The 12,849-nt window shown below is 25.7% G+C and overlaps 1 protein-coding gene across 1 annotated transcript in view; it reads right to left on the reverse strand.

The window, feature by feature from the left end:
- The window catches only part of LOC111628935 (afadin-like), a 111,721-nt gene extending 101,738 nt beyond the window's left edge, over window positions 1-9,983 (reverse strand). Inside the window, 2 exon segments of the mRNA XM_023372793.1 lie at window positions 587-779; window positions 9,716-9,983. Of these exon segments, the coding sequence (XP_023228561.1) occupies window positions 587-779; window positions 9,716-9,826 (304 nt within the window). The 5' untranslated portion in view covers window positions 9,827-9,983.
- Between the last annotated feature and the right edge of the window lie 2,866 nt (window positions 9,984-12,849).

Below are 12,849 nucleotides of genomic sequence, written 5' to 3' on the forward strand. Positions count from 1 at the left end.
AATACAGGTATACCTCGCCTTACGTCGGTAATTGGTTCCAGGAAAACGACGTAAGTCGAATTTACCTGTCTCCGAATCTACTTATCACTAGGAAAGCATTTTAAATAATATATGGTTAATAAAAATCTATTTTAAGCTTACAAACAAATAAATTTTAGTTTTTAATATAGTACAAAAAAAGTAATCTAAATTTACGAATGCGTGTACTGTAAATACAGTACATACTTGTATATATTTTAATATGATTTTATGTGCTTTAAACATTTTTCTAGTGATATTACGACTTCAATATTTGTGGCGGACAGACGTAAAGTCGAATAAAATGACTTAAATTTTATTTTTATTTTTCCATATACTTTTTTGACAAACGACGTATAATCGGGAACGACGTAACTCGAAACGATGTAAGTCGAGGTGTACCTGTATTTCTTTATTATAAACCTTAATTAATATGACTAAAAAGAAAATTCTATCAAATAAAAAAATTTATGAAAAGTTTCCAGAACTAAGAAATTATTTATTTGCATGTCATTAAGGTGCAATTTTTTTAATTATAAAAAAAGTATCATTAGAACAGTAAACATACCACCATTTTCATGTATTTCATATAATGCATATTCAGGAACAGATAACATTCTAATATCAGGCCTAAATTTTTCAATTAATGTTTCAATGCAATCTTGAGTTGATGCTGAACTGGCAACACGTATACACTTTGTAGCCACTTTTTGCCCAGCATCTTGAAAGTAGAAACGCATAACTCCATGAAATTCTAATTCCTATTTTAAAAAAAAGTTAAAATATTAAATCTTGTTAAAATATAATTATGGTATTAAAAAATATTAAATTCTTGTTCAAAAAGAACTAAATTAATTTCTCTAATTTTTTTTTTATAAAATGAAAAAAAAAATCTTGAAAGTTTCTCATTAATGTATATTTTCCTTCAAAAACAAAGTCAAAATTTGAGTTTTTGAAAGGACATAACTTCTTATAAACTATAACCAGTTTAAAAGAACTTATGAAGTAATAAGTTAAAGAAATAAACAAATAAAAAAAATTATATATAATAATGCAACTTTATTACTTATTACTTAACTACAACTTTATTTCCATCACATCTCACCAGATACCATTAGAACTGCTAAGGCAATAAAGTAAATTTTTCAAATTGTTTAAAATTTACTTTATTTTCTTTAAAATAATAGTTGTAAGAAATAACTAAACTGACATTAGCAAAAATATTTTTAAAAATCTATCGTTTAAAACATTTTTGTAAAATATTGTGCTATATATAAACAGCTATTTTAATTCAAAATAAATTAATTTGTCAAGAATCATAAATGTCCACTTTCATATTAAAAACATTAAATCCCTATAATAACTTAAAGTTTATAAAGTGTTAACATTCTCCAACTACCATATACATATAAGAAATTTGAGATCATATAAACACTACACTTCATCTCATTTCTTCATTTATCACCATCTCTAAAACTTGATTTATTAGTTAAACCAAACAAGTGACAAATTATTGGACAATTATGTCTAAGTTAATGTAATTAAACCAACAATAACTTCACCATATAACAGCACAATATTTTGGAACTTTGTTTAGTTCATCTCTGCATTTTATTTATTCTGCCATAAAAGGGTGCAAAAAGTATCTTTTAGAAAACTGAACCCAAATTATATATATTAATAAATCAAATAATAAAGCCAGATTCATTATTTTGATTAATTACAAAGTATCTTTTATTGACAATTTTTTAATTATTAAATGCAAAAGAGAAAGCCGTTAAAAACAAAAACAAATCATTATTTCAAAGAATAGAACAAATTATAAAAATTATTTAAAAATTAAACAATTTACAAGAATTTAAAAACTTAAAGTAATATTTTTCAAGTCTGAATGTAATGAAATGAAGTCGTTTAATTATTTAAAGAGCAAGATAAATAATAAAAAGCACCATGAAATCATAAGAAAACTTAAATTTAATATTAGTATTTGCTTTAAATATTAATCTTCCCCATGTTTACTAAGTTGAAAAATTATATAATCATTTGCATAGGTAAATCTTGTATATTTACAGATAATGTAATTAATTATAAATTTGAAAAATTTAATGATTATAAACTTTTATTTATTTACAGTATTTTGAATACTGTATTTAAAAATTTTATAAATTCAGACAAAATAAAAAAAAGTATATATTTATATACTTTTTAAAAAATATTTTATTACTTATTAATATAAAATTAATTACTCAAATATTTTAAAGTTATGAATGTTAAAGAAATACAAAAGTAATCTCCTATCTTATCCATTAAGAGAAATGATCAAATATTACATTTGGCAATCTATATTACTACTAATTAATTATTGCTGATATAATAAATGCAAAAAGCACACACATGTATTAGGGACATTCAAAAAATTCCTTAATTGTATAAATAATGCAATACTGAGCAATAAATAATAAGTAATTGGCAATCAATATTTTAAAAATATTGATTATTAATCAATAAAATTCTACATCAATGACAATTATAGCAATTTACTTAAACAGCTTTATTTTATACTGTAATCAGAATTAAATTCCCACTAGGTTATAGAGTTGCCAACTTTCAGAGTAACAAATTCTGAAAGTTGGCAACAAAAAATACCACCTTAAAAAACAACGAGCAAAAGAAAACCTACAAACAAACTTGGAAACATTTTTTTTCTTTCCTTAATGATTATCATAAAGATCATAATTGGACAGCTGTGGTGGTTAATTAAACCAGGTGGTTAAGGCATTAGCCTACCACTCTGGAAGACCCAACATCCAATCTGGATGAGCACCCCTGAAATTTTCCACAAGTGGTTTGTCCTAGATAAGTTGGGCTCCATCTCTCACCATCTGTCCACCCCATTGTGAGCTTGGTTGAACGATTGGAAAAAAAGCCCTCTTACTGTCACAAAGTGGAAAGAGCAAAAAAAGAAAGAAAAAAAAAAAAAAAAAAAATTGCAAATCAGCAGGGAGAATATAATTTGGATTACTATTAGAGTTACCAACTTCTCATGAGGAAGAAGAGATGAGTTAGAAAAAATCTCCTAATTTATTTTTCAGAACATTTCCATACAGTTTTTTAAAAATTTGCATTCTGTATTGTCTGGAAAAATCCAAACAGTTGACAAACCTACTAGGTTGCATTTTTTTTCCATTTTTGTCTCATTCTGACTTGTGGTCTAAAAAGACCTGTTTTAATCATAGCCATCACAGCTTTAACCAGATCAAGAAATATAGGGAGTTTTACTAGAAAGGATATTAATGGAAATATTAATATTTCCATGGAATATAAAGGATAAAAATGAAAAATTTTGGGAGAAGCTGCAAGGTGGTGAGGGACAGAGTTCAACATATTCCAGAATGGACTACCTATGAAAACTTCCTGGAGATGCTTGACTAGATTTGATCACAAGTTCCCAGGATAGTTTAAATTAGGCTGAGGCATGACACATAGGCAATCTGCCAAGGAGAGTACCTCCCATAAGACTTTTATGGAAAACTGGTCCTATTTAGGTGTTAGATACATGAAGAAAATCCAATAAACTCCATAAGGCAAGCTCACTGATGAGACAAATTTACAACTATCAGCATTGAGCCATGTTACAACGCAGCCACTAGTTGCTGTGAAGGTCTTGAATCACAGTAAACTGATGCCTTAATTATCTTGGTCATCCTACTGTCTCATCATGAAACAGGAAAAAAAAAACTGTTTCCAAATTTGTTTGTAAAAGGGAGATTTTCTTTTCCCTCATCACTTTTTTCAAGTTGATGTTTTCTCTATACTCTGTTCAGAATTTGTTACTTTAAAAGTTAGCAATCCTATTTTAAATAGTTTATAATTATTAATTTCAAATATACATTCAAACTTCCATATTATAAACTTCTATATAGATAATTTCTCCGTATAACAAATTTTTGCTTTGTATACTGCTCTTTCAGCCAAAAATATATATAAAACTATTTCTAAATAACAAAGTTAAATTTCTACATAAAAAAATTTTTTTAATTTGTAAGAAGCATTAATCATTAAAAGTCGATTACTTTATCTAGACTGAGTTCAAATTTAGGTTTCAATTTCAGGTATCAATTTATAAATCCTTTGTTAAACCACAGCCCAGGTATGAGAAATACTGGTCATTACCTTTTAAAATCATCATGTAATCTGCCCCCATGTGGCTACAAGTTGTAAAAAAGGGGAGAGAAATTAGGATCAAATGCAGCATTGACAGATAAACAATTTATGATACATTTAACAAATGCTGGAAAACATTAGAAAAGTGATAATTTTGACAACTGCAGGACTAATTTTTGAGGAATATAGTTAGAATAAAGTAATTGTTTTCCAAATAAAAATCATATATACATAGTTAAGAATAATATAAAGTACATTACAAAATTTTAAACTAACATTACATAATAATATGTTCTTAAAAAATTAATGAAGTATCCTACTCATCAAAACAAATGTCAAAAGTATTGGCACATTTGAAGATAATGCTAAAAATATATTAATTTATATTTTGTAGTAAATCCCTGATTCTTAATAATAGTTCTTAGTCTCTCTGGCATTGAATGCACTAGTTTTTGCATGATTTCAGAGGAAATTTTTTTCCATTATTCAACAAGAAGTCAACATTTAAGTTCTATATCTCTTATTTTCTCACTCTATCAAGTTTTTACAATAAATGTTCGATAGGATTCAAATCTGGAGATTGTGGAGGATGTTTCAGAGTGTGAGGTAGTCATTGATGGCCAATACAAGCCAAATGTTTATGGTCATTGTCCTACTGAAAGTAAAAGCCATTGTCCAAATTTAGTTTATTTACACTTTACTGAAGATTTCCATTGAGAATATTTAAATACATCATTTTATCCATCGTATTGTCCATGAATATAAGTTTCCTACATCAGTAGCCAATAACTGCAACCTCATACAATCACACTACAACCCCCATGTTTTACTGTGGCTTGAATGTTCTTTACTAGGAGTTCTGTGTTGAGTTTCCTACAAAGTAAATTTTTTCCATTGTTACAAATTAAAGTGAATTTACTTTCATCTAAAAACAACACTTTAGACCAAAACAAATTATGTTTATTAATATGATCTTTTGCAAAAATAAGCCTCTTCTTTTGATTAATTAACTTTTCTTACATATGGCTTTCTTCTAGCTACTCTCACTCTAACCAACACAATGAAGGATTCAGTGGACAGTTTTCAAATGAACCACCTCGTTGAAATCTTCATTTAGCATCATTGAAACTTCAGTTGAAGATATTTTTGGCTTCTCCTTGACTGAACAGACTATATTTCTCTCTTCCCTGGGAGTAAGCTTCCATGGGCGGTCGCATCTTGGTTTATTTTCCAAGTTGTAAGTCAATTTAAAATGCTTAGTTATATTTTTTACAGTAAACATATTCTTTTTAACTATTTTCCCAATTTCTGAATATGATTTATTAAGAGTGCACAAATGTGAGATGATTTTTCTTTCTTCTATTGTTGTTTCAGTACCTCTGCTGTTTATTTTGGTAATAACAACAACTAGATTGAAATAACAATAATTTTCATATCTGATAACATTAAAATAAATGTTGGATTTCATATATTAAGCATAAATAATGGCATGGATAAAACTAATTTGCTTAAATATCATCACTGTGGCAATACCTTTTCTATTCAAATCATGTATGTAAATATACTTTGTAAAGTTTTCAAAGCCAAAAATATGTAAATAATATTTTTATTTAGTGTTGTTATGTGATGAATAACATCTAATTATATGAAAATTTCAGTTTTTTTACTATTAAATTTATACAAGAAAATTTAAGAAGTGGACATATGCCAATACTATTGTCCATCACTGTACTAAAACAGTTTTAATGCTCTTAATAAATGTGAAGCATATTACAAAGAAAGAACATTTTTTAATTGTTCTGTCTATTAATTGTTTAATTGTAAACGAAAATATAGTTAAACTAAGTTATATAGAAGTTTGACTGTAGTTAAGTTGTGATGTAAAATAATACGGAATTTCGGTAATCGCGGCTATCTGTAACATCGCACATCGAAAATTATATTAAACACTATTAATTTTTTTCAGATTTCGATATTGGAAAATATCGCATCGATAGTCGATTATTCGATAATCGAATGCCACTAGCATATGTGTATGAAATACTGCATGTAAATAAGTTCAAAATCAGTGTCAACATAAAATTGTCTGTATGTTTCATTTACACGGCGAAACAAGTTAATTAAAATTATTAATTCGGTGGAATTTAGTTCGTTCGTACAATGTAAGGAATTTAGTTCAGACGAAAATGTTTTATTAGTATGAGAATACGTCACAGTTCTTGATTACAACAGTAGTGATTGAGAATGACATTTTCGAACGGATTTTTAGACGTCTTTATAACTAAAAAAAAGGTTGAGGTATTCTGTCTATCAAAGTCGTGATTTTGTGAGTCATCGAAGCGACGGGATACAATGTCGGAAATTGTTACTTCTCCCCGTACATAGCTGCAGTAAGTAGTCGGCTTATCAGAGAGTTACTAAACTAAGCTATTTATTTCCGAATGCGCTACAGATATTTCACTTTTAAACTTCTAATATTTGATTAAAGCAAACTTCAAATTTCTGCGCAAGCGGCGAGAATAACGAGGAATTCATTACATATTCTGAAGAAAAATTATTACAGATTAAATGTAATGATTTTTGGTTTTATTCCGTGGAAAAAAACCAAAAATCATCCCTACATTTGTAAAATTTTGTCTATTCTATCGACCATGAAAAGATATAAAAAGAAAAGGAAAACGAGATAAGATTTCAGATCCTAATCAAATCAATCCAACATAATAAACAACCACTGAACTGATCGATTTATTTCGACGTGTCTTAAATTATATACAACCTAGTGCTATATAACCTACAAATATATCTATCATTGTCAAATAATTAGAAATTCATTTCTAATTAAGAATTATTTTGTAAAATAAATGATTATTTTACGACCTAACTAGTTGGTTCGTTGAATGAGACAACTAAAAACCAGTTTCTTAAATATATTTCAATGTAATCTAATCTAAAAATAAAAATTTTCAAACTAAAATTAATTAATTGATAAAATTAAAACCAAGTGTCATAATGTAGCAATTATAAAATCAAATTGTAAAGTACAAAACTTAAAATCATCATTAAAACACAGTATTTATCGTTATCATCTATTAATATATATATATACATTAATTTTGTTAAAGAAAAAATATATATATAAGTGCACAAATATTTCAACTTAAGCTTTAATATATATAACTTAAATCAAACAATGCTTAGAGATATGGCCAACTATCAGGAGAAAACACGATCTCTTGTTTTTTTTTAAATTCTTCGCTAATGGTTATTTTTCATTACAGTCGACCCCCTATAACACTGTTGATAATTCCGTTTTATATGAATTCCATGTTATACGAGTCACTTAGATTTTACAAATACGTATGCCGGGCTGTGAACGGCTCACGTATTTGTAAAATCTAAGTGACTCGTACAACATGGAATTCATATAAAACGGAAATATCAACNCAAACTCTATGTTTTACCGATGGTATACTTAATTTCAAATAGTTTATGCTTATGTGTATAAAGTATATGAAATTTCATAACCAATGAACTTTTTCAATTTTCTTTTAATTATTTATTTTGTACCATATGAAATTATCCACAATCAACTTTGTGTTGAATTAAAAGCAAAGCTATAATATACGCAAACATATGACACGAAGGGCCTCATATGGGATCAACATGACTACAAATAGTTCAAATTTTGACGACTGTACAATTTGTACAAATTCCAGAGATGATAATTTTAGAAGTAAATAAAAGCAGACTGGAAATACTTATAAAAGATACACTTAAAATATGGAGATTGAGGATAATTTTTTTCATAAACATAATAAGTTGTTACATTTTATTTCTTTCAATAGTAACAATGTTAACTCTGACCTAATTCAATACATTCTTTTGCATATCTCATTAAAATCAGTAATATATTTAAATAGTATTTTAATAGTAATCTTTGACCTTGACAATCACTATCAGGATATCAAATGATGCAGGAAATTGAAATTTTTTAATACAGATTAAAATCAGCAATTAAATTTGCTAATTTTATAATATCCTTAATCTACATTCTATGTATCAAAAATGCTGAATTTGTATGATCTTTTTAACAACAATCAGAAACATATTAAGAAATAAAATAAAAAAACTAAATTTACATAAATTACATTTTAATAATAATAATAATAATTGCATTTTACAATCTTTCATTAAATTTGTTATAATATTAAACATCATGATACATGCAAAATAATTTTTTCTGAACTGTTCAAGTATATATGAAACTCGGATCAAGAGTAAATTATTAAATATGAACCATACATTAATTTAAAAAATTAATTCAATTCCACACATTCAAATTTTAAGTTAACAAAAAATTGTAGCTATGTATATTTATAATTTTAATAATAGAATTCTTAGCTTACGCATATCTATAATTACTATTTAAGCTACTTTAACTTCAGAATTTTAATATCAATATTCTGAAATTAAACTTGGAAAAACTTTAATTATAAATAAAATTACGCTTTGTCCAAATTTTTAGTTTTCTTCAATTCATTATGATAATTTGATGTAGTAAAGTCAAAACACTTATATGTTTTCATACATATCTTAATCTTAATCTTCAAATTTTTAAAAATTACAATCCATTCATTTAAAAATATTTAGCATTTGTGAATAATAATTAAAAAAAATATGTAGAAAGAAGAAACATTATTCATTTAACAAATTTTGTTTTTACAGCCAGTGTTCTAAAATAAGAAACATAAAATAAATTTTTTAATATTAATATATTTTGTGAAGAAAAATTAAACATTAATTTGTACATTAATATAATAAATTGCAAATAAATTTAGTAAAAATCTTTTGTCACGAATATATGTATTTTTAACCATTTTCCAGTGGTAAAAAGTTTACTTTTAATACATTCTTACATAAACAAACTCTTACAAATTCCATAATTTGAGAGCAATCATTTAAATGTTTATGTATTATTTTATCATAATTTCATCAAAAAATCACGTCCGTAATAGTAACTTTAATCTTTTAAAATCTCTTTTGTTTTAAAATGTGATAAAAGTTTAATTATACATTAATATCAATAACACACTTTACACTTCAATTATATAGTATGACAGACAAACAAAAACAATACAATAGTTTCAAATTACGGCAATTATTTTAAAAATAGAAAAATAAAAATGTAACAAATTGCATAAATATTTCACCGAACGTCTATGAAAAACGTGTGAGAAATTGACATATTTTTATGTAATTGACATTGTTTACGTGTGTGACGTTACAGCTTATTGACGAATAAAAAAAAATATTATAAAATATAGTAATTTCGCCTTGATTATCTACCTGTTTGTTTTTTTTTTTTTTTTATTGGACTCACCTGAGACGCCATGTTGAAATCACCGAAGTTAAGCCTAAGGTTAGGCCTAACTTTAATACAATTTTATAAATATACGACACGTTGTTATCCCGATTTTAATAACCGTAAACCATATTAAAATAGGTATTTAATATTTTGGTTATTTAAACTTACTTCGTTAGGATCACTGAGAGCAAACAAATCCAAACGATTGGCATTCCATTGGGCTATAATACTTTTCAGTTTTTCTCTTTCCTGTACTTTCCGATCGCGTTCCGTTGTCATCTTTACACGTTTTTTAATCCAAGGGCACAAATTAATAACGAATTCACCACACAAATAAGGCCTATTTAACGAAAGACGCACGAACAGGTTGCTGTATAACCGATCGGACGTACGCCATGTCGACTTGTACTCGACACTTAACGCGCATGCGTAATGCATATTACATCTGTAAAATCCCATTGGACAATTAAGTTCTAGAGTTGTAGAGAATAAGCAAAAAAATGTAATTCATTCTAGAAAATTTTATCATTTTTATTAAAACTAAATAAAATAAATTTTCTATTATATCACAATTATAAAATTATTATATTGATTAATAATATTTAAATTTAATATGTTAACTTAAACAATGTTTAATTATTTGTATTTATTGTTTTAAATATATATATGTGTGTTTGTGTATGTATGTTTTTATAGAGTTTTAGCTCATAAAAATGCACATTTTACTATTGAAAATAATATATGTAATGGCCTTGTACAGAAAGGTGTTACTGTATTGATGTTTTCTTTATACTGTATTTTATTTTCATGTATATATGTTGTGATCTTTAAGAAAATGTATATTGAATGAATGTTATTTAACAATAAATTACTAGAAAAATAACCCCTATAAAAAGGCCTAGTCTTAATGCAAATAAAATGTTTATTATTATTATTATTATTTTCTTGTATGTATGTATGGGTATACAGTATACATGCAGTACAGTACATAATTAAAGCATGATATAAATGATTTACTAAAATTTTATTTTGTTCATTTTCTGCATATACATTATTGTTTCTCATTAGTAAAAGCTATATCTTTTAAATAAAAATTAATTATTATTTTTTATGTTGCTTAATATGTAAACTGGAATAAAAAAAAAATTGCTTAAAATTTTAAAAAGTTAATTCATGAATATTTTATACAAGAAAAAAAAAAAACAAATAGAAATTTCTACGCCTCCAAGAATTCATAATTAAATTATTTTCACGGTTGTATAGACAAAGATTTCGTTTTATTTTTATTCTTTTTAGTTAGAATAATTTTCTCTTTTCTTCAAATTCTTCGCTTAATTTGAGCACTTAAAGTTTCAGAGTCGAGAGACTGTAACTGTAGAAAATTTATAATAATTAAAGAAATAAACATACTTAAAGATCATTAACATCACTATCCTACTTTAACAACTACCATTAAAAAATTTATATATATCATTAGAATTTTCTTAAAACAATAAATTAAGAATTTTATAAAGTTTATAAATAGTAAAGTTATTAATAGTATATTTATAAATAAAGAAAACTTTGTGATTAAAATTAATTATAGTATAAATTTTCATTCCTATAATATATAAATACGGAAACAGATATGTTTATTTTATCATATGTTCATTCAAGGACGATGATTCAGCATGGGATAGAATATGACACTGAGAAAAAAACTATTCGTCGGTTTGTCTGTACAAAATTATAAACGTAATTTTCTAAAGAACAAAAGTTTGATGTAGTAAAGTCAAAACACTTATATGTTTTCATACATATCTTAATCTTAATCTTCAAATTTTTAAAAATTACAATCCATTCATTTAAAAATATTTAGCATTTGTGAATAATAATTTAAAAAAATATGTAGAAAGAAGAAACATTATTCATTTAACAAATTTTGTTTTTACAGCCAGTGTTCTAAAATAAGAAACATAAAATAAATTTTTTAATATTAATATATTTTGTGAAGAAAAATTAAACATTAATTTGTACATTAATATAATAAATTGCAAATAAATTTAGTAAAAATCTTTTGTCACGAATATATGTATTTTTAACCATTTTCCAGTGGTAAAAAGTTTACTTTTAATACATTCTTACATAAACAAACTCTTACAAATTCCATAATTTGAGAGCAATCATTTAAATGTTTATGTATTATTTTATCATAATTTCATCAAAAAATCACGTCCGTAATAGTAACTTTAATCTTTTAAAATCTCTTTTGTTTTAAAATGTGATAAAAGTTTAATTATACATTAATATCAATAACACACTTTACACTTCAATTATATAGTATGACAGACAAACAAAAACAATACAATAGTTTCAAATTACGGCAATTATTTTAAAAATAGAAAAATAAAAATGTAACAAATTGCATAAATATTTCACCGAACGTCTATGAAAAACGTGTGAGAAATTGACATATTTTTATGTAATTGACATTGTTTACGTGTGTGACGTTACAGCTTATTGACGAATAAAAAAAAATATTATAAAATATAGTAATTTCGCCTTGATTATCTACCTGTTTGTTTTTTTTTTTTTTTTATTGGACTCACCTGAGACGCCATGTTGAAATCACCGAAGTTAAGCCTAAGGTTAGGCCTAACTTTAATACAATTTTATAAATATACGACACGTTGTTATCCCGATTTTAATAACCGTAAACCATATTAAAATAGGTATTTAATATTTTGGTTATTTAAACTTACTTCGTTAGGATCACTGAGAGCAAACAAATCCAAACGATTGGCATTCCATTGGGCTATAATACTTTTCAGTTTTTCTCTTTCCTGTACTTTCCGATCGCGTTCCGTTGTCATCTTTACACGTTTTTTAATCCAAGGGCACAAATTAATAACGAATTCACCACACAAATAAGGCCTATTTAACGAAAGACGCACGAACAGGTTGCTGTATAACCGATCGGACGTACGCCATGTCGACTTGTACTCGACACTTAACGCGCATGCGTAATGCATATTACATCTGTAAAATCCCATTGGACAATTAAGTTCTAGAGTTGTAGAGAATAAGCAAAAAAATGTAATTCATTCTAGAAAATTTTATCATTTTTATTAAAACTAAATAAAATAAATTTTCTATTATATCACAATTATAAAATTATTATATTGATTAATAATATTTAAATTTAATATGTTAACTTAAACAATGTTTAATTATTTGTATTTATTGTTTTAAATATATATATGTGTGTTTGTGTATGTATGTTTTTATAGAGTTTTAGCTCATAAAAATGCACATTTTACTAT

The sequence above is a fragment of the Centruroides sculpturatus genome, unplaced genomic scaffold (assembly GCF_000671375.1).
Source record: "Centruroides sculpturatus isolate CEXI.00-Female unplaced genomic scaffold, Cexi_2.0 scaffold611, whole genome shotgun sequence".
Classification (NCBI taxonomy): Eukaryota; Metazoa; Arthropoda; class Arachnida; order Scorpiones; family Buthidae; genus Centruroides; species Centruroides sculpturatus.